The 24,814-nt window shown below is 35.6% G+C and overlaps 1 protein-coding gene across 3 annotated transcripts in view; it reads left to right on the top strand.

Annotated features, from left to right (window-relative positions):
- The window catches only part of Frmd3 (FERM domain containing 3), a 197,013-nt gene that overhangs the window by 168,228 nt on the left and 3,971 nt on the right, over nt 1–24,814 (top strand). For 2 of the 3 annotated variants that reach the window (XM_055630131.1, XM_055630149.1), the window contains one exon: nt 14,171–14,962. In XM_055630131.1, coding sequence (XP_055486106.1) covers nt 14,171–14,763 — 593 coding nt within the window. In that variant the 3' untranslated portion in view covers nt 14,764–14,962. Of the gene's footprint in view, nt 1–14,170; nt 14,963–24,814 lie in introns of those variants that run through there. The other variant, XM_055630140.1, reaches the window with a different exon arrangement.

Here is a 24,814-nt window from a genome sequence, read left to right as displayed (position 1 = left end):
CAGAAGCTTTTCAGTTTCATGAGGTCCCATTTATTGATTGTTCCTCTTAGAGCCTGTGCTGTTGGTGTTCTGTTCAGGAAGTTTTCTCCCGTACCAATGAGTTCTAGGGTATTCCCCACTTTTTTTTCTAGCCGATTTAATGTGTCTGGTTTTATGTTGAGGTCTTTGATCCACTTGGACTTCAGTTTTGTGCAGGGTGGTAAGTATAGATCTATTTTCATTTTTCTACATGTAGACATCCAGTTGGACCAGCACCATTTGTTGAAGATGCCATCTTTTTTCCATTGTATGATTTTGGCATCTTTGTCAAAGATCAGGTGTCCATAAGTGTGTGGGTTTATTTCTGGGTCCTCTGTTCGGTTCCATTGATCCACTATTCTGTTTCTATACCAGTACCATGCAGTTTTTATAACTGTTGCTCTATAGTAAAACTTAAGATCAGGGATGGAGATACCTCCAGAAGATCTTTTATTGTAGAGGATTGTTTTAGCAATTCTGGGTTTCTTGTTATTCCATATAAAGTTGAGAATTTTTCTTTCCAGATCTGTAAAGAATTGTGTTGGCAATTTGATGGGAATTGCATTGAATCTGTAGATTGCTTTTGGTAAGATGGTCATTTTTACTATATTAATCCTGCCAAGCCATGAGCATGGGAGATCTTTCCATCTTCTCATATCTTTTTCTAATTCTTTCTTCAGAGACTTGAAATTTTTTTCATACAAGTCTTTGACTCTTTGACTTCCTTGGTTAGGGTTACTCCGACGTACCTTATGTCATTTGTGGCTATTGTGAAGGGTGTTGTTTCCCTAATTTCTTTCTCAGCCCTTTTGTCTTTTGTATACAGTAGGGCTACTGATTTTTTTTTTGAGTTAATTTTGTATCTGGCCACTTTGCTAAAGGTGTTTATCAGCTGTAGGAGTTCCCTGGTAGAGTTTTTGGGGTCACTCAAGTATACTATCATATCTTCTGCAAATAGTGATAATTTGACTTCCTCCTTTCCAATTTGTATCCCCTTGATCTCCTTCAACTGTCTTACTGCTCTAGCAAGGACTTCCAGAACTGTGTTGAAGAGATATGGAGAGAATGGGCAGCCTTGTCTTGTCCCTAATTTCAGTGGGACTGCTTTAAGTTTCTCTCCGTTCAGTTTGATGTTGGCTATAGGCTTGCTGTGTATCGCCTTTACTATGTTCTGCCTGGTAGTTTAATGAAGGCTAAGTATTTAGTTTCTACTTCAATTTGAAAATTTTTGTATTATTAAGAATATGTTTTTGTATCACCACTGAGGCTAATTTTGCTGATGTCCTTTCTCCTCTTCTTCATCCTCATCCTCCTTTCTTTTTTACTTCTGACTTATTTTTCTTTCATCTTCTTCATATATTCTCACTTTGTAAAGACTTACTTCAAGGAAGAATCTCACCACACTGCTTACTTAGTTAACCTAGAACACAATGCTGGGCAATAGTTACTCCCTCCTAAACCTCCCAAGCCCTCACAGTCTCCTAAAATTTAATTTTACCCATTATACTTGCTTTTAGTGATATATTAGGTCCAGTCCATCTCCACGTAGTTCCTAGATCTCCTCCCAGCTTGGCTTTCCGTGCTCTCCCTCGCCCTTTCTCCTTCCACTCATTTTCTGCCCTCTGGCTCCTCCCTTCTTTCCTGTCCTCTGGCTCCTCCCATTGCTCAACATTATGGCTAGTTGCTTTATTTTGGCCTGTTTACACAAAGTTGATGCTTAGAATAAATATCACAATGCAATATTCGGATTGAAACCAGAGAGTGGAGAGGAGAAATCAGCATTTGAATGAAAAAGGGTAAAGTGTATACATTTCAAAAGAACATTATACCAACATGATAGCATTTACATAATCTGGATTTTGAGTACATAAAAAGCACTATTACATGAATTCCTTGGATTAATAGGTATCATTATGTCCCATACTGTGAGGCGTCTGGATATATTACATGGAAAACGACCATTGGAGTAGTTCATGCCATGACAGGAAATACAGTCAGTTAAAACAGCTTGCCCATTGGATGCAGGAATTTATTAAAATGTAATTTTAAATGTTAATACAAGGATAAAGTTAATTTGTTAAACATCAGAGAACATCATAGAGCGTTTTACAGTATTTATTGTATCTTAACATTTTATCTATTTCCATATTTATTTTTTATATATGTAAAAATATAATTAAAGAAAAACAGGCCATGAACTTTAGAGGGAATTAAAAAAGAAAAATATGAAAGGGACTGGAGGGACAGGAAAAGTTATGTAAATACGTTATTAATACATGAAAAGTAAAAGATACAAGAATAAATAGCTTAATATCAGGGCCACATACCCACACTAGCCATGATGTTCTCTTTTGCCTTTAACTTGAACCAATAAGACATTTAAAGCCAGACCATCTAACAAACAACTTAAGATGGAGAAGGTACCTTTGCCCTGGTTAATATACTGTTGTGACTGATTGCAATAATCTCCTTGATGAAGAAATACCCCTGTGAAAATCCACAACAAAAACAGGCAACAACCATTTTTCCTTTTTCCTTTTTCCTTTAGTAGTTTTCCTTTGTTAGTAGTAACAAAGGCTATCATTTTCCTATTTTCTTCAGTGCCTTTTAAACTTTGCTCATGATTATAAATGATTTTGGCAGAACTTTTAAGAAGGTAGTCTAAAGTGCATTCGAAGTCCAAAGGAATCCTTTTCATATTTTGCCTGTTTGAGTTATAAGGCAATCTCAAGATCAAGAAGTGGGGTCTACATTTCTATATTTCATCAGCTCTCAGTCTTTCTACAAGGGCTGAAGGTGACTCCTTGAGATCCTCACAGTAACCTGAGCTGACTTGGAATAATTTAAAGGCTTGGAGTGAGTTCTCTGGAGTCTCTTGAAGAGACATTAAAAAAAAGTCTCTGTCTTCAGTCCCCAAGAGAGAAATTAAGGTCCCAGTGACAGTCATCCTATGGGACTGCTTGTGTTCCAGGTGAGAAGCTATTTTCTACTTTTATTTGCACCTCACCTGTTATAGGGTTTCTCTTTATATTCATTTCATGTATCTGGCCTGAATAAAGAAGCTTTTTCAGTGAGGATCAACATCTGATTTGGGAATAACATTATATTCTTCTAGACTATGCCAGAGGTTAAGAGAGTCCCTGGAAAACCTAAATATATTTCTCAGAGTCTTGAAAATTACTTTTTCTCTATCTTAGGTCTTGGAAGGAAAATAACATATATACCCTGGTTGGTCTCTATGTCTGGTCAATACCTGTCTCCTCCAGTGGCAGGAAGAAAGAATATTCTTGAGGGAACCCTGGAATCCTAAGGCTGATACATTTTTCTGTTGTTAAGAGTGATTGATTTTCTGTTTTCTTCTTCTTCTGATGTCCATCCTCTTTTCCTTTCAGGATGGGGATTGAGCATTTTAGTCAGGGCCCTCCCTCTTGATTAGTTTCTTTAGATGTACAGATTTTAGTAAGTTTATCCTATATTATATGTCTATATGAGTGAGTATATACCATGTGTGTCTTTCTGCTTCTGGGACAGCTCACTCAGGATGACCCTTTCCAGTTCCCACCATTTACCTGCAAATTTTATGATTTTCTTATTTTTCATTGCTGAGTAATACAGGAAACAAGTTAGGAACCTGCCACAGAGGGTCTCTGAAAGGCTCTGCCCTGCAGACTATCAAAGTAGATGCTTAGACTTATGGCCAACTGTTGAGCAGAGTGTATGGAATCTTGTGAAAGAAGAGGGAAATAGTAAGATCTGGAGAAGACAGGAACTCCACAAGGAGAGCAACAGAACCAGAAAATTTGAACACAGGGGTCTTCCCAGAGACTCATATTCTAACCAAGTACCATGCATGGAGATAACCTAAAACCCCTGCACAGATGTAGCCCATGGCAGTTCAGTGTCCAAGTGGGTTCCATAGTAATGGGAAGAGGGACTGCCTCTGACATAAACTGATTGGCCTGCTCTTTGATCACCTCCCCCAGAGGGGGGAGCAGCATTACCAGGCCACAGAAGATGACAATGCAGCCACTCCTGATGAGATCTGATAGACTAAGATCAGAAGGAAGGAGAGGGGGATCTCCCCTATCAGTGGACTTGGGGAGGGGCATACATGAAGAAGGAGGAGGGAAGGTGGGATTAGGAGGGGAGGAGGGAGGGGTTTATTGGGGGATACAAAGTGAATAAAACATAATTAATAAAAAAAAAGAGTGACTGAACCTGCAAGAGGACATTAGCAGCTTAGATATTCCCCTGATATAGGGGCACTCTGGAGTACTGGGGTCAGCATACCACTCCTTGTGTATGTCTGGTGTGAGCAAAGAATACATTATGAATCTCAAACCATTTACTTTTTTGACCCTTATAAAACATATATAATTGTAAAATGATATTAGAAGTAATATTTCCATCTCATGGCCATTTTTTATTGTCTAATTTATATTCAGGCCATGGTCAAGTACAAAACAATAGCAGGCATTTCATTTGTAGGATATGTAGATTGAAGAGCTGCCAGTACAAAAGGATTTAGTCTGCAGGAATCTTTGTTAAAGATACACAGCTCTCTATATGTAAAACAAAAGAAGATATATTGTGCAAAGTTCTTATCTCCTTTGCCTTCTTTTCTGGAGCTTCATCTGGCAAGTTTTCCTTATTATTCTCTTCTTGCCTTTTAAACAACCATGAGGAGAGGCCTGTTAGGCTAGCTACTCTCAGTGATAGGACCTTCTGAATAAAAGAAACCAATCAGACTCAGCAACATCACTCTAGCCAACATTTAACCATTCTCACCGACATTATTCTAATTCTGATACTGAACCTACCTTGAATGGCTGGAAAGTCAACCTCTAATGATTATGTAAGATGTAGGGGTCCTTAAAATCCTTCTAATACTCTCTTTAGACGTTTTATCTAGACCTCCTTTTCTTCAACATTTTAATTAGCTAATCCATTTTTTTTTCTCAGCCTAGATAAGAGGCATGCATGAGAACTGAGCATGTGCTCTTCCCCTGTGGCTGGGGAAGGCAGTCCTGCCAGAGGGAAGCGATCAAAAAGCTACCAGGAAAGTTCAGGGGTGGGAGGGCTCCCTTTTCTGAGGAATAGGGGAAGGGGAGAGAGGGTTGGTGGGACTGGTAGGCAAGGTGGGATGGGGCTACAACTGGGATGTAAAGTGAATTAAAAAAAAGAAGCAAGCATGATAGTGCTAAGTGTGGATTTCTCATTTAAAAATAAGATAAAACTCTTCTTTAAATAATGTGAAGTTGAGGAGTGCTTTCATATTCTGTCACTATGAAGAAATCCATATGAAGGCCACCATGCCTCCTTCTCACCTCTTCTGAATAGAGAGTACAATGTTTTCTTAGCATAACAAGGTGCCATCTTGTTCTATAAGGGATATGCTTTTTTTGTTCCACTTAGCTTTTGTCTCTACATTTTTCATTTCCTCTTGCTCTTCCCTCCTTAATAAATCCATAGCCATGAGGAGTAAATGAAATGTATACAAATTGCCTGCTTGCTTACTTTTGCTCATCTTGGTGTCTTTCTACCCATAAAGTCCAAGATCTCCTGCATGAGGAATAGTAGCACCCACACTGGGCTGGATCTTCAAAGCTTAGTTAACTTACTTAAGATTGTCCCCTGACAAACATACCCACAGGCTAACTCAATATAGACAATTCCATACTGAGACTCTCCTCTCCATTGAGATTCTAGGTTGCGTCATGTGGACGAGTAGAGCTATCAAAAGCATGTAATGAAAATTGAAATAAGTTTGCTGCAGATGTATCAGTATAGGTCTTTCAAAGGGCTAACGGAATTTTATGTTTAACTCTTTAAAATCCATTTGGATAGAGATGAGAGCAGATTTTGTTGTTATTCTGGAGCTTAGATTTTACTCACCTGAAGTTAACTGAATTAGAAAGTGCAACACGGCCTTGCTACTTAACAAATTTCATTAATTCATCCAAATTAATTCTTCTCTCTAAGATTTACCTGTAATATGAAGGAAATGTCAGCACGGTGATGGGCATGAAGGTGAAGCATGCAAAGAACTCATCACTTCGGTGAGAGTTGTGCAGCCCACCATACATGCCCCATGTAGCTGCTGAACACCACCAGCAGCATGGCTGGTCCCAGTTGAAACTTTCTTTACATGTGCAACACACATAAATCTCTAATTTTTGGTAGCAGTGAAGACTGTGAACTAATTATTTCATGTAACTGTATGTTAAAGTGATACATTTTTTGATACCTTGCTTTCAAGTAAAGCATTATTTAAATTAATTTTAATACAGTTTATTGTTTAAAGGCTTCGATAAAATTATGGATTACATTTTTGCTGGCAGTCAGTGTTCTAAATCATAATAAAGGCTCAGCAAGTATTTTTAAATTAAATCAAGTTAAGTTGTTTCTCCACTGTGGAAAATATAACATTGTGTTTTGGTAAAGCCTTACCTGCAGCAGAATTGTGTTTGTCTGTCTGCTGAGATAAGACTTCAGGTCATGTTTCAAATTTCTGGTATGTACTATGCCCTTGGCTGTCATCTTGTACCTAAAGAAATATAATTTCTTTCAGTTACACACTCTCACTAAAACTTCAGAGAACAACTAAGTATGAATGTGGTATCCAACTTTTTATATGAAGGAGAAAAGAACAAAAGGGGAGACAAAAAATAGAGAAGCAAAAGCTAAACGGAAAAGAGAAAGCATATCCCTTATAGAACAAGACAGCATCTTACTATGCTAAGAAAACGTACTCTATATTCAGAAGACATGAGAGGGAAGCATGGTGGCATGTTTTTCTAGATTTCTTTGTAGTGAGAGAAGATGAAAGTACTTCTTCATCTTCACATTTTTTAAAGCAGGGTTTCCATTTATGGATGGAAGGTCTAGATAACCATGACTATACTATACCCAAACATAAAATTATAACGTACTTAAAAGAACATGAGATATTGTATGATTTTTTTAACAAGATTATAGTTTCTTGAATGAGAGCTTTATAGATGACAAACTAAATGTATGAATATTCTTACTATTTGTACATGTACATGGCATCAGTTTTATGCTAGTCTATGGCATAAAGTATGTTATATTCCAAGGAACAAAACATAGTAATATATTTTAAATGGCCAAATAATATACATAGGGATATAATAATTCACTTATGTAATTTTCTAAATTGACATTTTTTTACCATAAGACATTCATGCAATGGATTTAGAAATGGATTTCTCTATAATAGACACTCTTAAGGATATAAATTATTATGATAAATGACATACACAATATAATAGAAATTCTTTAAATATTTTCTAAAAGATAACAGTGAGTACTACATAAAGTCCCACTCCTAACTAAAAATAATAATCAGTGAGTATTATACAAAGTCCCACTCCTATCTAAAAAGCTATACTTTCTGGTAATTGAAAAATCTGTTTTCTGTAATAAAGTGTCACTGGGTTTATCAACCTCAGTTCTCAAGCATAGGAGGAGTTGGCCAGCACTAAATAGAGTCATGGTTTGTTTGTAAGATTTTATTCTATTTTGTTTTCATGCTTTTTGTCTTGTACGTCTTGTTTGCTTTTATGATTTTCATATTTTTGTGGGAGAATGACAGAAAAGAACATGAAATTGAATGTGTGTGCAAGATCTCAAAAAAGTTGAGTGGGTGACCATGATCAAAATATATTGCATAGGAAAGGCCATTTTAATTGCTCACCCATCCACCTGACAACATCTATCATAGTTGTCTGTGAAATCACCCTTTAGGTTTCATCTAGACAGGGAACTTATTCTCATTTGCCTCCTGTTGCTGGTAGTTACAGGATGTGATATGCAAAAGTCTATATGCAGAGGAAGCCCCCCAAATCAGCAAGTGCTCAAAATTATGTGCAAATTATGAATAAGATATTGATTTCATTAAAAAAAAGAAAATAATCACAAATTAAACACTTTTTTGAATCAAAAATGTAATAAAACAGGCTTGGGTTTTCTGACAAAAAAAAATGCTGCATAGGGAAAATAATTAAAAACTATTCACAAAGAAATCAAAAAAGAAACAAAATTCTGAGAGTAATTCAAGAGAACACATACAGGTACATAAACTAAAGAAGTCAGGTTTGGGCATGACTTATACACCTCTAATCCCAGATCTTGTGAGGAAGAGGCAGGCAGATTTCTGTGGGGTAAAGGCCACCCTTAATAACATAGAGTTTCAGGCCAGCCCAGGCTACACAGTGAGACCATGTCTCAAAGAAAATAAAGAAGTCAATACAATATATGAAAGTGGAATTTAATAAAGATATAAAGGGGCTGCTGATAGATGGCTCAGCAGTTAAGAGCACTGACTATTCTTCAGAGGACCAGGGTTCAATTCCCAGAATTCACATTGTAGTTCAAAACTGCCTGCAGCTCCAGTTCCAGGGGACCTGACACCCTCACACAAGCATATTCATAAGCAAAACATTAGTGCATAATTGAAAAATAAAAATATAAAATAAAATAAAGATATACAAATACTACAAGTGAATTATTACATCCCTTTGTATATTATTTGGCCATTAAAATATGTATATTACTATGTTTTGTTCCTTGGAATATAACATATACTGGAAATGAAAAATTTAGTAACACATATAAAAAACTCTGAAAGAGGTGTATCAAGAGATAAGAGTACTAACTGTTCTTCAAGTACCCAAATGGTGGCTCACAACCATCTGTAACAAGTCCCAGGAGATCTGATGCTCTCTTTCAGGATGCCCAGGAACCAGGCATTCACTTAGTGCACAGACATTCACAGAGACAAAATCATTTAAGAAAATGAGCGATTATTTCATCTTAATTAACATTATGTAGAAACCCCACCACTGAAATGCAAGGAGGTGTGCAAACTAGGTGCTTATAGGTCTTTCTATTTGACCACAACTGTTAATCAATACATCCAACAACAGCAACAAGTCACAATTCAAGGAAAAGAAAATATTTCCACAAAAAACACAGGTTATAGCAATTTGTTATCACTAACAAAACTCTACATAAAGTACTAGAAGTAATACTTTGCAGTGATGAGAACTATAACCAGGGATGAAAAAACTACCAAAAAATGTTAATAAGTGAGAAATAAAAACAAACTAACAAATAAAAACCCCATAAACACAACAAAACTGCAGGACTTCAACACCTTTCAAAAATAACTGAATATTGCTCATCTAAATTTCCGAATCAAAAGACCAGCAACAAATTGGATATTTTAATTTTTAACTAAATTTTTATTTTTTATGTTAATTACAGTGTGTTGACTTTGTATCTCAGCCATAGCCCCTTCCCTCATTCCCTCCTGATCTTACCCTCCCTCTACAATAGGCCTAATCTCTTTCTTGCCTCCAAGTAGTACATCTCAAAAATACAGATCTAACCTGAACAAATGGATAGAGTTATTCCAAGAAATTTTAAATAAGAAGCAAACAGGAGTTTTTATTTTGAGATCTGATAAAAAAAAATACTTCAAGCCAAAATTAATCAGAAGAGGTAAAGATAGGTTTATTTTAATTGAGGGGACAATCTATCAAGCCTATATTAGATCTAAAATAATATATTCATCAAACATCAATGTACCCTATTGCAGGGGGAAAAAAAGCTACTGAAAGTAAAGACACAGAATAACCTCCACAGTATAACAGTGGTCAGCTTTGATACCTGACTCTCACTGGGAGATGGGCCCTCCTAAAAAAAACGAAACAGAAACATTTGAATTAAAGAACATCATAGAGCAAATGAACCAAGGGATTTATAGGACATTCCTTCCAAATACTTCAGAGTGTACATCAGCAACCCTAGGGACTTTCCCTATAATTGATCATATACTAAAACAGACACACATACACACTTAACAAATACAGGAAATTTCAATTAATTTTTCTATTACATCTTCTTACTAGGGAATAAAACAAGAAAAAATTATAGAAACTATATATACACAGCCATGGAGAACATACACATGAATGAATGATGAATGGGTCACTGAAATAAAAAAAAAACTGAAATTATAGTTTTTTGTAGAATTGAATAAAAATGAAAAAGCATAATAGAATTATGGGCTACAGTAAAAGTAACACTAAGAAGGAAATTTATAGGTAAAAGTACCTACATAGATCATCAGATAATGCCAATAAAAGTACACTGAGATCCCGTCTCACTAGTCACAATAATAACCATGAAGAAAACAAATGACAAAAGTAAATATGAATTGTAGGTAGGATTGTAAACTAATCCAGGCACTACTGGCAGGATCTCAAAACTTAGAAAGAGATTGTATGCATGACCTGAGTAGAACATTCCAGAAGAAGAAATTCCACATCAAATACCACAGCACTTCTTGCATGCTGTTTATTAAAGTACTATTCACAACAGCTATTTCATGATTCACCTGAGATGTCTAACAACAAATGAATGGTTAAAGAAAAATGTGGTGTATGTGCACAACAGATTTTTTTTTTTAGCCATAAAAGAAAGGACATGGTAGTATTTGTAGGAAAATATATGTAACTGAAATAATCATATTAACTGAATTTGAATTAAACCAATTACAAGAAGAAGAATAAACATAGTTCTACTTGTCAAAAAGCAAAACTATGTTGTTATGAACATTTGTTTGCAAGGTTTTATTTTTAAGATTTATTTATTATGTGTACAGTGTATACATATATACATAATATCTGCATGGACACCTGCACTCCAGAAGAGGGCACCATATCTCATTGTAGATAGTTGTGCGCCACCATATGGTTGCTGGGAATTGAACTCAGGACCTCTGAAAGAGCAATCAGTGTTCTTTACCTCTAAGCCATCTCTCCAGCCCTGTTAGCCAGTTTTTTTTGTGTGCCTATTTCAGATTACTGGAATATGAATGGAATGACTGGGTGATATGATCATGCTCTATTGACTTGTTGAGGAACAACTACCTTTTATTCATATTGACTAAGAACTTTATATCCTTGCAAGTAATACACAGCTCTTCACCAACAATTTTTGCTGTAACTTCTTTTAAACCCACTTTGATTATAAAAGGCCTGATGGTTTTAATTTGTATTTCCATAGTGTTTTTCAATAATAAGTAATTTTTATGCTTATTAGCCATGTGTCTATAGGTTGGTTTTTATTTTGCTTTGTTTCTTATTTTTCTTAGTGTTTTGACAATTATGAATAATGTATATTGATTATGTTCATCCCACATACACACATTTCTTGTCCAGTTCAGGTTTCTATTGCTGAGATTAAATACCATGACCAAAAGCAAGTTGGAAGAAAGGGGGCTTGTTTGGCTTATACTTCCACATCCTACAGTTCAGTGCTGTGGAAATTTGGGATAGGAACTCAAACAAGGAATGAACCTGGAAGCAGGAACTGATGTGGAGGTGTGCTGCCTACTGTCTTGTTCCTCATGGCTTGCTCACCCTGCTCTCTTATAGAACCAGAACTACCTGCCCAGATGTAATACCACACACAGTGTGCTGGACTCTACCCCATCAACAGCAGTTAAGAAAATGTTCTTCAGGATTGCTTATAGCCAGTCTTTTAGAGGCATTTTCTCAGTCAAGGTTCCCTACTCTCAGATGACTGTAGCTTGTGTCAAGTTGACATAAAACAAGGCAATACACTTTTCAAATCCATTCCCCATCCTTACCCAGCCAATCTAGTATCTTATCTTAATCTATAAAGACCAATTTGTGCTTAGATACATGGAATTCTACTGGAGTGTGATTGACTAACCCAGGAATACAGGGGATATCCTCTTGGAGAAAACTGGTAAATTTTCCAATAGCTCCTTGGCTAGGATTGGAACTTCAGACCCAAATTTCCTCTACTCACTGAGATTTGGCCTATGTTAGGTTTAAAACACTGCTGGAAAGATGCAAAGACACAGCCAAACTTTGGGCAATGCACAGTCTTATGGAAGAAGAGGGGAGTGGATAGAGGGAAGTGGAGGGGACAGGAGCCCCACAAGGAGACCAACAAAGCTAAAAATCTGAGCCCAGGGGTCCTGCAGAGACTGATGCACCAACCGTGGACCATGCACGAATAGGACCTACATCCCCTGCTCAAATATAGCCGATTGCCAGCTCAGTCTCCGTGTGGGTACCTGAGTAAGGGGAGCAGGGGCTGCCTCTTGTCATGAACTGGATTTCCTGCTCTTAAATCACTGCATCGTCCCTGGCCATGCAGTCTTGCCGGACCACAGAAGAAGAGGATACATGGAGTCCTAATGAGAACTGATAAGCTATGGGGAGATGACAGAGGAAGAGAACTCTCCCTTTTATTGGACTAAGAGAAGGGGATAGAAGGCAAGAGGGACAGAGGGTGGGACTGGGAGAAGTTGAGGGAGAAGGCTTCAATTGGGATATATAATGAATAAATTGTGAAAAAAATAAAAATAAAATAAAATACTGCTGGAAGGTGATTTGCTTACTAACAGAGGAGAAAAGTAATCATCAATATTACCCATCTGTGAACGTTTTAAGCTACAATAATACTTAGCCATCTGGAAGATACCCATTGCTTTAAAAGAGTGGCATGAACATCATGCAAATAACTAACAATTTTTTTCATTAGATTTAAATCCTGCTCCACAAAAGACATGACATCATTGTCAGGTAAAGAACCTATAGCTAAATAGGCCTTATAAATAGTCTGCTAAGTGGACATAGTACTAAACCAGTAGCTAGTGATGTATTATTATACCTACAGGTAAATGCATTCTCAGTCCTCGTCAGAGACGTTTCTATTTGCAGTATACAATAAGTAACATAGATACCCATAACTGTATATGGCTTATTTACATGATATTTTCCAATTAAACTGTTTTCTGCTCTTAGGATAGAGCTACTGGAAAATATTTGGCATTTTTCTTAATGATAAAAATCAAGAGAATTGTGAATGATATTCTGTTTTACAATTGCCTAATTAATTTACCTGGTTGCCAATTTCATGTTGTATTATAGCTCTATGATGGAGAACACTTCTTTGATGTTTTCATTATTTACCATTATTCACTTAAGACTCAAAATTAGTAGCCTAGATAAAAAGTGGCTAGATAACACATATGTTAAAAAAAACTAATATTAAGGAACACATGTTTCTCAGTAAACATTTAAAAAATCTTAAGCACTTTAATCAACTTGCCTTCTGGATATGTACCTGTAGAAAATTAGAAAATGAACTGATATGAACAGAAGTAAAAAGCTGCATATGCAAAGGCAAACTTAGAAATTTTTTTTTCTTTCTTAATTCTTCCAGTATCTATCTTACCAGTAGATAAATAAAGTTACAGAGAAAATTTGGCCTAATTTATAAATAATAGCAATAACTATAATCAATTTGCATGTAAACATATGTACTAAAATGTTAAATAAAGAGAAAAATGCAGGTTTGTACATTCCACATGATTGCAATTACACGTTGAGGAGAATCTAGCCCAAATGCTTTTGGTCAAAAATAAATTATATTTCACAGGGTTTCTTTTCTTCTTGTTTTGGAACATTTTAGTACACTTTAATGTTTGAGTATTGCTAACTTCAAAATCTAAAATCCAAAACATTCATGGATTGAATTCTTTAACTTTGCTTTGCTTTGCTTTAAACATTCTGGGCATCAGAACTCTTCATATTTTTGACTTGTGGATTAGAAGCTAAGCTAGTGTAATAATAGCAACAGAAATCCCAAAACTATGCCTGGAATAAAAAATAGAAAGCAATACTTCAGAATGATTACTCAATTATCCCTATAAAGTCAAATTCACATAATACTCTGATGTTAAAATGCTGAACTCTGAAAGAATTTGTAATTTTCACATATTCCTTGACCGTTTTCACATTTTTCTTAATGACTGTACTCTAGTTAGAGGTTTGCAGACCAGAATCCTATACTTAAATGTTGTATATACTTTAAACTTTGATCAGTGTTGTTTATTTCAGGTTTATTGTGTTGTGCTGAGAACTTATGATGTAGAATCTGTTACTAGCATGATTTTTTTTCTAATAACAGTATGCTACTGAACAGTTTCACACGTTCCTTAAACTTTTTTTTGTTTATACATACATATTTTTGTGAAAGAATAAAATCTGAAATTTAAACATTATAAAATAATGTTTCTTTCCAGGTGCCCTGTTACCTAAAGTGGATGTTTCTGAGCCCCTGGTTGCCAGCTCACCAGTGAAGGGAGCTCAGTGTGCAGATCTTCCAAGTGAAGAGGAAGATAAAGTAAAAGAAGACCCCTTGACCATTTCTGAGCTAGCATACAATCCCAGCTCTAGCCTGCTCCCTACCCCAGTGGATGATGATGAAATCAACATGCTCTTTGACTGTCCATCTAGGCTGGAGTTAGAAAGAGAAGACACAGATTCATTTGAGGAACTGGAGGCAGATGAACATGCCTTTTTGATGGCTGAAGAGGAAGAGCTGAAGGAAGCTCGTCAAGCTTTGTCATGGAGCTATTCCATCCTGACTGGCCGTGTCTGGGTCAATCCCCTGATCAAGAGCTTCTCCAGGCTCCTTGTGGTGGGCCTGGGACTGCTGCTGTTTGTGTTTCCCCTGCTCCTCCTCCTTTTGGAGTCAGGTATTGATCTCTCCTTCTTATGCGAAATCCGTCAGACACCAGAGTTTGAGCAGTTTCACTATGAATACTATTGTCCCCTGAAAGAGTGGGTAGCTGGAAAAGTTAACATCTTCCTCTACATGCTGGGTTGTTCATAAGGTTCATATCTGATAACACTAAGGGCTATTTTCCATACCAGCAGTATCACTTTCAGTAGATGCTAGGTTTTGAATGGCCTTGAGTTATCAAGAGGTAGTCTTTTCTCTTAGCTGACTGCTTAAAGCTTGAAATAAGTTTTCTGTACTTCATTGATTTTTAGTCAAGTTAAATCAAATATAGTTCTTTGAGTACTCACTCAGAAAGGCAATCATGAAGTAACAAAAAAAATCTCTTTATCTTATCATAATAATATAATACATTAGAATTAGGTATTCCTGTTTCTTTATTGTGAGCTATAATGAAAAATCAGGATTTTAGTAAAAATACAAGGGAAATCTTTTTAATATAACCTTTGGTGAAAATAATGTCCTCTTACTGATGCCTATACAAATAAGTTGATGCTGGGTTTTTCAGTTTTTTTTAAAAAAACTATTTTTATGGGTTCTAACTATTTTCATAAATTTTTAGCAAAAAAAAAAAGAAGCTTTCTGGATTTATTTAAGTATACATATTGTAAAACTAATGCATGTCAAATTTTTTAATGTTTTGACACCTGATTTTTTAAAGATATTTTTTGGCTAACTAATCCATAGTTTATTACCTGCATATGACTTTGAAAAATTACAGTAAGAAACTATAGTAAGTTCTCAAAACCTGATTAGAATATATGACCATAGAGAACATTGAGTTGACATTGTGGGATCTAGTTTTCAAAGTTTTAAGCCATGATAATCTTATAATTTTATTTGCATTTTGTCCATTTGTTTGGTCTGGGGAAGCAGAGTGCTTTTAAAAGAAACTGAAAGTACTTGTGATAGTAAAATTGTAAAAGATCCACTAGTTAATTGTTATTGTGTACTAATCTAAGGGAAAGCAGGCAGGAGTTTGGCAAGTGGAAAGTGGCAACAAAGAGTTCTGGAGAGACTACTAGGCAAGTGCATGTGGTTGCCTGTATGAAAGTGATGGTGATACATGACACTCAATGTAAAGAGCTGTGAACTCATTTTCTGAGTTCATAAAATCATGTTTAGTTAATAAAAGTGGAGAAATTTTTAGGGTTAATTTTTGGGCTCCCTCATGGTTTTTATTAATATTCTCTGAGTGAACTTTCAAGGTGTGTGTGTGTACGTGTGCGTGCATGTGCGTGTGTGCATGCATGCATGTTTTTGTGTGTGTTTAAGAAAGAGAGAATGGGGGAGTAGAGATAGACAAACAAATAACAAGAGACAGAGATTGAGGGAGAGACAAATAGAGACAGACATAGACACAGAGAGATTTCCTTTATGGATTTCTCTAAGTTCTGAACTCTTTTGTAATTGAGGCTTCTATTGAATCAATGAAATGAATACGCCAGTTCTGTTTGGGTAAAGTAAAGTGATAAATCCAGTAGTGCATTCCTTCATGTCAGTGAACTAAGATAGAAAGCTGGTGCTTTCCATTGCTTGTCTCTTACCAAAGATGTGTTACCAGTAAGAAATAAAGAGGTATGGAGTTTACAACATAGTTTCTTTTATGTTGAAAACAGCTCATTGCCTTTGGTTGTGAAGAGACTGGGCACACAAAATGAGCACATTCTGAGTGTTCTATTAAGTAATTACTTTGGGAAGTAAGCATTAAAAGTAAGCTTTGAACGTCAGCTCTTGAGACTTTTAGATAAAGGCATTATAATATATACTTGCTATTGCATCCATGATTTATATTACCTGGACATGAAACCATTTATTTTGTAATTTTGCTACCGATCAACATTTTGACTGAAGTTTTAATTTTTCTCTCATATGACTTTGAAGTCATATGCTCTGGCATGGGGATATTCCAATACAGTTGATAGAAAATTACTCACCCTTTTAATTGTGCTTCGTATTTTCTTTGAAATGCTAAAAACTCATCTATCCTTCATTTTTAAAAATAATGTTTAAGTTGGATAATATTTTTAAATTATGGAGATAGCATATTTATATTATAAAATATAAAAAGAAAATAAGACAGATATAACATGTAATATATGCATGCAGATTTGTAATGAGGAGCAAGATGCAGATAGTTTTAACATTTGTGGCTTGCATCGTCCTTCTCTTGAAGAACAATTCACTGCAGAGTAGAAATACTCTGTCTTAGGGGAAGACAGAATAAGGACTGCTAAATTAAAACAAACTGCCAAAATGCCCAACACGGGGATCATATAACATCATTTATTTGATAGAAAATGAAAGCCTTTAAGAAATATTCAGTTTTTATTAGAAAGTTTCATCAGTTGTTTGAATCAAGTGAAGAAAGGATTCTTCAAAAGATAGTATATAAAATTTTGAGATTGAGAGTTCAAAGCAAGTACATAGTATGTGAATATTCTATATTATGGTGTATTTATAAAATATATGTGTATTTATATAGACATAGCCCACATGCATTTCATACATACTTACTTGTGCTTATTTTGCCCCAGGTGAGGAATTTTTGGTATACTAGTGTTCCTTTCTCTCCCAGATACCATGATCTGTAGACTCTCAAGTGCTTAATTATTTTATTCAAGTATTTTGTGTATGTTTGTGGATTTGTGTACACAGAGAAAGAGAAAGCAAGTAAGTGTACACACATTTCTCTTTAGTTCTAATATGAGCTTTATAATGAGAATGATACAGGTAAAGAATCATATATTTCTGAGTTTGGAATATAATGTATGTTATGTATTTACAGCATACTTTGTAGTTTGTCTAATATTTATGAACATTGGAAATAATTTGCAATGAGTTTATTTCTTGGAAATAACAAGAGATATGGGGGCCGTATTACTGTTATTGGAGCTGTATCTTTGTATAGTAAAATTAGCATTTCTATGTCAACATCTAGATTGTATGTCTGTTAATATGGTAGCAGGATTGTCTAATAAAATACTCTGGGGCAAAATATTTTTTTCATCATTCAGTTTTATTTTATGTAAAGTAATGGCTGGAAATTATAGGACGATGTGTGTTAGGTAATGGAGAAGATTGCCTACTATTCTACTGAAGTTACTAAGGTCCAAGCAGAGAAATAAGCATGAGAAACACACTCCAGTATAAAAGAAACCATTGGCCAAATTATTGGTATTAAGACACAGATATGGTTGGGACTTGTCCTTTTTGTGCAGAGCTTTGATCGAGCCCCCCTTAGTTCTCCGCCATCTTTTTTTCTTCTAACCCGTCTCCATTTCTTTATGACTTCAGCTGACACAGAACTTGTTTCTACTGTAGACCCAGAGCCATCACATTTGCCTTGTCTGAAAAATTATTAAACTCAAAAACAGATTAAAGACCACACTTAACCCTCCTTCCTGTCTTCCACTCAGGTCTCTCCAGACTTGTTCTTAAGCCTACCACTGCCTACCTCGCAGCCCACTTCCATCCCTTTGGGACTTGGTGGAAATCCAGAATCTAAAGTATCGCTAATTCCTCCCTGCCACACTTTTCAGCCATTTGTTTTAGATCAACTGCATTGCTTTGTGACTCCCCATATGACATGCAGACCTACTCTGTATAAGCATAACCACCAAACTAGGGTGGGAATAGGGACCTTGCAGCACCACACTTAGCTAAGACTCATATTGGGCAACAACAACCAAGGAAAAGAACATACACACAACAAAGGCAAGATACCAAAATCTCCAAATGACACAACTCCAGATAACTGGATCTCAAAAACAAAACAAAACAATACCATAAACAATCAGAAAAATACATCGCAGGGCTGGAGAGACAGCTCAGAGGTTAAGAGCACTGGCTCTTTCAAGGGTTCTGAGTTCAATTCCCAGCAACCATATGGTGGCTCACAACCATCCATAATGAGTTCTGGTGTGCAGGAGTACATGCAGGCAGAACAGTGTATACATAATAGATAAATAAATCTTTTAAAAAAAGAAAGAAAGAAAATACATCTCAGAGGCTGGAGAGATGGCCCAGTGAATGAGCACTGTCGGCTCTTCCAGAAGTCCTGAGTTCAATTTTCAGCAACAAAATGGTGGCTTACAATCATTATATTGTAATCTGATACCCTTTCTTTCATGCAGATATACATGCAGATAGAGCACTCATACATTAAATAAATAAATAAGTTTTTTTTTTAAAGAAAAGAAAATATGTTTCATCCAGAAGCCAGTAACCCCCAATAACTGTCCCAAGGAAAGAAATTTAGCTGAAATACAGGACAAGGACTTCAAAATGGCAAGTATGCATATACTCAAGAACCTTGAAGATACAAATAAACAAATGCCTAATGAACTGAATGAAAAAAATAAAAATAATGATAGACATGAAAATAGAAATGAATGGAATCATTAAAAATGCAAACTGAAGTAAACCTTGAGATGAAAAACTCAGGCTGTTAAAAAAAACTCAGAGGTAAGGCTCACAGATTAAAACACACAGAAGAGAAATTTTCAAAAATTAAAAACAAAATAGAAGAAATAGCTCAGTTAAAGAAAATGTTAAATATTTTTAAAAATTTATTATTATTTACATTTTATCCTAGCTGTAGCCCCCTCCCTCGTCTCCTCCTGGTCCCACACTCCAGTCCTCTTCCCTCCTATGTCCCTCACCTAGTCCCCCAATAGGGGAAGTCCTCCTCCCCTACTATCTGACCTTAGCCTATCAGGTCTCATCAAGACTGTCTGGATCCTCTCTCTTTCTCTCTCTCCCTCTCTCTCTCTTTCTCTCTCTCTCTCTCTCTCTCTCTCTCTCTCTGTGGCCTAGTTAGGCCACCTCTCCAGGTAGAAGTGATCAAATAGCTAGGCACTGAGTCCATGTCAGAGACAGGCCCTGCTCTTCTTACTAGGGAACCCGTATGGAGACTGAGCTGCCATGAGCTACATCTGAGCCAGGGGTCTAAGTCTTCTCCATGCATGGTCTTTGGTTGATTCAACAGTCTCTGCAAGACCCCATGCACACAAATATTTTGGTTCTGTTGGTCTCCTTGTGGAGCTCCTGTCCCCTCCAGGTCTTTCTATCTCCTCCTTCTTTCATAAGATTACATTCACTCTGTCCAAAGTTTGGCTATGAGTCTTGGCATCTGCTTTGATAGCCTGCTCAGTAGTCTTTTAGAGGATATCAGTGGTAGGCCCTGTCCTGTCCCACTGTCTTCTCCTGCTTCTGATGTCTACCTTGTTTGCCCTTCTGAATGAGGATTAAGCATTTTCCTTAGGGTCTTCTTTGTTGTTTAGCTTCTTTAGGACTATCGATGTTAGCATGTTTATCCTATATAATATGGCTTATATCCACTTATAAGTGAGTATATACCATGTGTGTCTTTCTGCTTCTGTGTAGCTCAGTTAAAGAAAATGTTAAATCATAAAAAAAATAAAAAGAAATGAAAAGAAAAAATCCAGGGAATAGAGAGATGGCTCAGTGGATAAGAACATTGTCTCCTCCTCCAGAGGTCCTGAGTTCAGTTCCTAGCAACCACATCTATACTGGAATCTAATGCCCTCTTCTGGCATGCAGGCACACATTCAGGTATCACACTCATACACAAAATAAATAAATAAAATCTTTACAAAAATACCCATGCACAAAATATCCAGGAACTCTGGGACAATATAAAAAAAACTAAAATTAAGAATAATAGGTACTCAGAAATTAGAAGAAACCCATTTCAAAGCTACAGGTAATACTTTAAACAGAATAATAAAAAATTTCCAATCTAAAGAAAGACATCAAAGTAAAAAAAAAAAAAAAAAGCGTAGAGAACATAAAGTAGACAAGAACAGGAAAAAAATCCTCATGACATAATATTCAAAATACTAAATGTACAAAACAAAAGATATTGAAAGCTGAAAGAAAAAAGTTCATGTAACATATAAAGGAAGGGCCATTAGAATGACACCTGATTTTTCAGTGAAGACTGAAAGATATAAGGACCAGATGGATGTTATACACACTCTGAAAGATCACAGATGACATACTAGACTACTATAACCAGCAAAACTTATCAATTACAAACAAAAGAGGGAAAATAAAATTCCATGGTGAAAGCACATTTAAGCAATGCCTACCAAAATAGTTCTACAAAAGGCACTAAAAGGAAAACTTCAGACTGAAAGCTGTCTGTATCCAAGGTAATACAAGTAATAAATAATCCCAGAGCAAACAATAAAAGAGAGAGACAAAGTCCATACCATAGTAACAAAATTATAGGAATTAATATTGTTCATTAATGACTCAATGTTCCCATCTCTCAATTAAAAGACATATTAATAGACTGGGCTAGATAATAGTATCCATCTTTCTATTGCATACAAGTAACACAACTAGGGGCTAGAGAGATGGCTCAGTGGTTAAGAGCACTGTCTGCTCTTCCAAAAACCTTGGGTTCAATTCCCAGCACCCACATGGCAGCTCACAACTGTCTATAATGCTGATTCCAAGGGATGTGACACCTTCATACTAATGCACATAAAAAAGTAAATAAATATTTTTTAAAAAGAAAGAAACACAACAACCATCAAGGACAGACATGAGTGAAAACAGTGGGAAAGGGCACTCCAAACAAATGGAACTAGTAGAAAACAAGTGAAGCTATTGTAATATCTGAAAAAAATAAACTTTAAACCAAAAATAATCAGAAGAGATAGGTATAGTTACTATATTAAAAAAAAAAATCAAGAGCATAGTGCAACTTTAAACATCTATGCACCAAACATAAGAATGCCCATTTTCATAAAAGAAGCACTACTATAGCTAAGAATCACATATTGACCCTCACACAGTGATAATGGATGACTTCAATACTCCACTGTCATCAATAGACAGTGCATCCATAAAAAATAAACAGAAAAATGTTGAAGTCAAATAACATCATAAACCAGATGAGTTTAGCAGACATCTAAGAAATATTCCACTCAAAACTAAAGAAAACACTTGCTTCTCAGAACTCATGTAACTTTCTCCAAAATTGAGCACATGTTAAGATACAAAGCAAATTTGAACAAATATAAGAAATTTGAAATACCACCTAGCATCATAGCTGACAACTGTGGATTAAAGCTGGCTATCTACAACAACAACAAAAACACAGAAAGTACACAAACTCATGGAAACTGAATAACTCACTAATGAATGAAAAATAGATCTAGAGCAAAATCTATAAGGAAATTAAAAACTTTACAGAATTGAGTAAAAATGAAAACATCTCATACCAAAGCCTATGGGACACAAAGAATGCAATTCTAAGAGACAAGTTCTTAGCACTAAGTCCCTATATCTCAATATTGGAGAGATCTCATTTTAGTAATTCAATCACACACCTAAAATCTCTATAAAAATAAGAATAAATAATAGTTAAGTAGTGTAGATGGATAGAAATAATCAAATTCAGGTCTGAAATCAATAAAATATAAACAAATAAGCAAACAAAAGCAATACAAAAAAATTGAAACAGTTGCTTCACTGGAAAAAAAATCAACAAGATTGACAAACTATTCTCCCAATTAACCAAAAGATGGAGAAAGAGCTGAATTAATAAAATTAGAGATAAAAAGTGAGACATTACTACAGACACCAAGAAAATTTAGAGAATCAATGACATATTTTAAATTTCTTGATATATGTGGCTTACAAAGGTTAAATTAAGGTAAAATAAATTGTTTAAATAAGCCCAAAACCCCTAATGAAATGGAAGCAGTAATTACAATTTTTCCAACCAAAAAAAGCTCAGGGTTAAATGTATTCAGTGTAGAATCTATACAAGACATTCAAAAAACTAATGTCAGTGGTTCTCAAATTATTCCAAAAAGTACTAACTGAAGGAATATTTTCAAATTCCTTTTTAAGTTATTTTTATAAGTTATTTTATTTTTTAGGTTTTTTTATTTTTTTCAAGGCAAGGTTTCTCTGTGTAGCTTTAGCTGTCCTGGACTCACTATGTAGATCAGGCTGGCCTTGAACTACAGAGATCCACCTGCTTTTGCCTCCCTGAATGCACCACCGCCCCACCTGGCTTCAAATTCTTTTTATGAAACCACCCTAATCACTGATAACAAGAACACAAAGTCACAACAACAACAACAAAAGTAAATTATAGAACAATATTTTTATGAATATATGTCTTAGTTACTTTACTAATGCTATGAAGAGACACCATATGACCAAGGCAACTTATAAAAGAGAACACTTATTGGTGGCTTGATGACTATTTCAGAGGATTAGTTTGTGATCGTGATCATGGTGGGGAGTAGGCAGGAAGCAGACAAGATAGGCATGGTACTGGAGCAGTAGCTGAGAGCTTACATCTTATTTACAGGTTGGAGGCAAAGAGAGAGAGAGATACTGGGTCTGACATAAACAGTTGAAGCCTCAAAGACACCCCCACCCCCACCCCCCGTGGCACACCTCCTCAAACAAGGCCACATTTTACAAGACTTCCTGTGATGGTTTGAATAAGAATGGCCTCCATAGACTTTTACATGTGAATGTTTAGTCATTAGGGAAGAAACTATTTGGAAGAATGGCAAAGGTTAGGAGGTGCTGCCTTGCTGAAGTAGGTGTAGACTTGGAGGAAGTACATCATTGGGGGTGGGCTTTCAGGCCTCAAGAGCCCATACTAAGTATCTCCCCTCTCTCTCTTTCTCTTTCTTCCTCCCTCTCTCTTTCTCCCCCTCCCTCCCTCCATCCTTCCCTCCAGATGATACTGTAGAACTCTCACTACTTCTCAAGCACATCTGGTTATGTGTTGCCTTGCTCCCTGCCATGGTGATTTTGGACAACCTCCAAAAATGTAAACAAGCTCCTAATTAAATGCTGTCTTTTACAAGAGTTGTCATGGTCAGGGTGTCTCTTCACAGCAGTAGAATAGCAGCTGTAGACTAAGAAATTTCCCAAAATGTTTCTATCAGTTAATGACAAAGTAATAAAATGTATATGAGGCCATTTTTATTCCAACTAACACATTATAGGTACAAAAATGTTTTGTAGAATACTTGCATACTAAATTACAAAATGCATAAAAAAGATTCCACATTATGATCAAGCTGGCTCCACTGAGAGATGCATGAACATTCAACATATGTAAATCAATAAATGTAACTCATTGTAGAAATAAACTGAAAGACAGAAACCACATGATCATCTCATTAGCTGCAAAAAAGGCCTTTGATACAATGAAACAGTCCTTTATAATAGAAGTCTTGGGAGACTCGGCATGCAAGGGACATATCACAGTATAATAAAGATAATTTACAGCAAGCCCACAGGCAACATTATCTGAAGTAGAGAGAGAAATTATAAGCATTTCAACTAAAAGCAGGGAAAAGATAAGGATGTCCACTGTCTCCATACTTATTCAATACAGCACTTGAAGTCTTAGCTAGAGCACTAAGACAATTGAAAGAGTTCAAGGGAATACAAATAGGAAGAGAAGAAGAAGGGGTTTCTTCACCAAAGAACCCCTACAACTAACTGGCAAACACTTTCAGCAAATTAGTACATATAAAACAGTAGACTTCCTATATACAAATGACAAACATACTGAGAAAGACATCAAACATTGTCTTAAAAAAAAAAAAACAATTAAAAAAATCCCAATACAAGGAGGACTTCCCCTATCAGTGGACTTGGAGAGGGGCATGGGAGGAGATGAGGGAGGGAGAGTAAGATTGGGAGGGAATGAAGAAAGGGGCTACAGCTGGGATACAAAGTAAATAATCTGTAATTAATATAAAAAATAAAAATTGAATTAAATAAAAAAATCACAATACAATTCTTAACAGAAATTGAAAGAACAATTTTCAACTTCATGTGGAAGCATAAATAAAATACAGAATAACTAAAGTTTTCCTGAATAATAAAAGAACTGCTGGAGCTATAACCATCATATATTTCAAGTTGTACTACAGAAACATAATAGTAAAAAAACAGAATGGTATTGACATAAAAACAGGCACATTGAACAATGGAATCTAATCAAAGACCTAGATATAATTAAAAAAAAAATCTATGAACACCGGATTTTTGACAAGGCAGCCAGAAATACACCCTGGAAAAAAAAAAAAAAAAAAAAAAAAAAAAAAAAAAAAAAAAAAAAAAA

Source organism: Psammomys obesus, unplaced genomic scaffold, assembly GCF_907164565.1.
Source record: "Psammomys obesus unplaced genomic scaffold, mPsaObe1.curated_primary_1811, whole genome shotgun sequence".
Lineage (NCBI taxonomy): Eukaryota > Metazoa > Chordata > Mammalia > Rodentia > Muridae > Psammomys > Psammomys obesus.
This window is presented reverse-complemented; position numbering and strand designations above follow the sequence as displayed.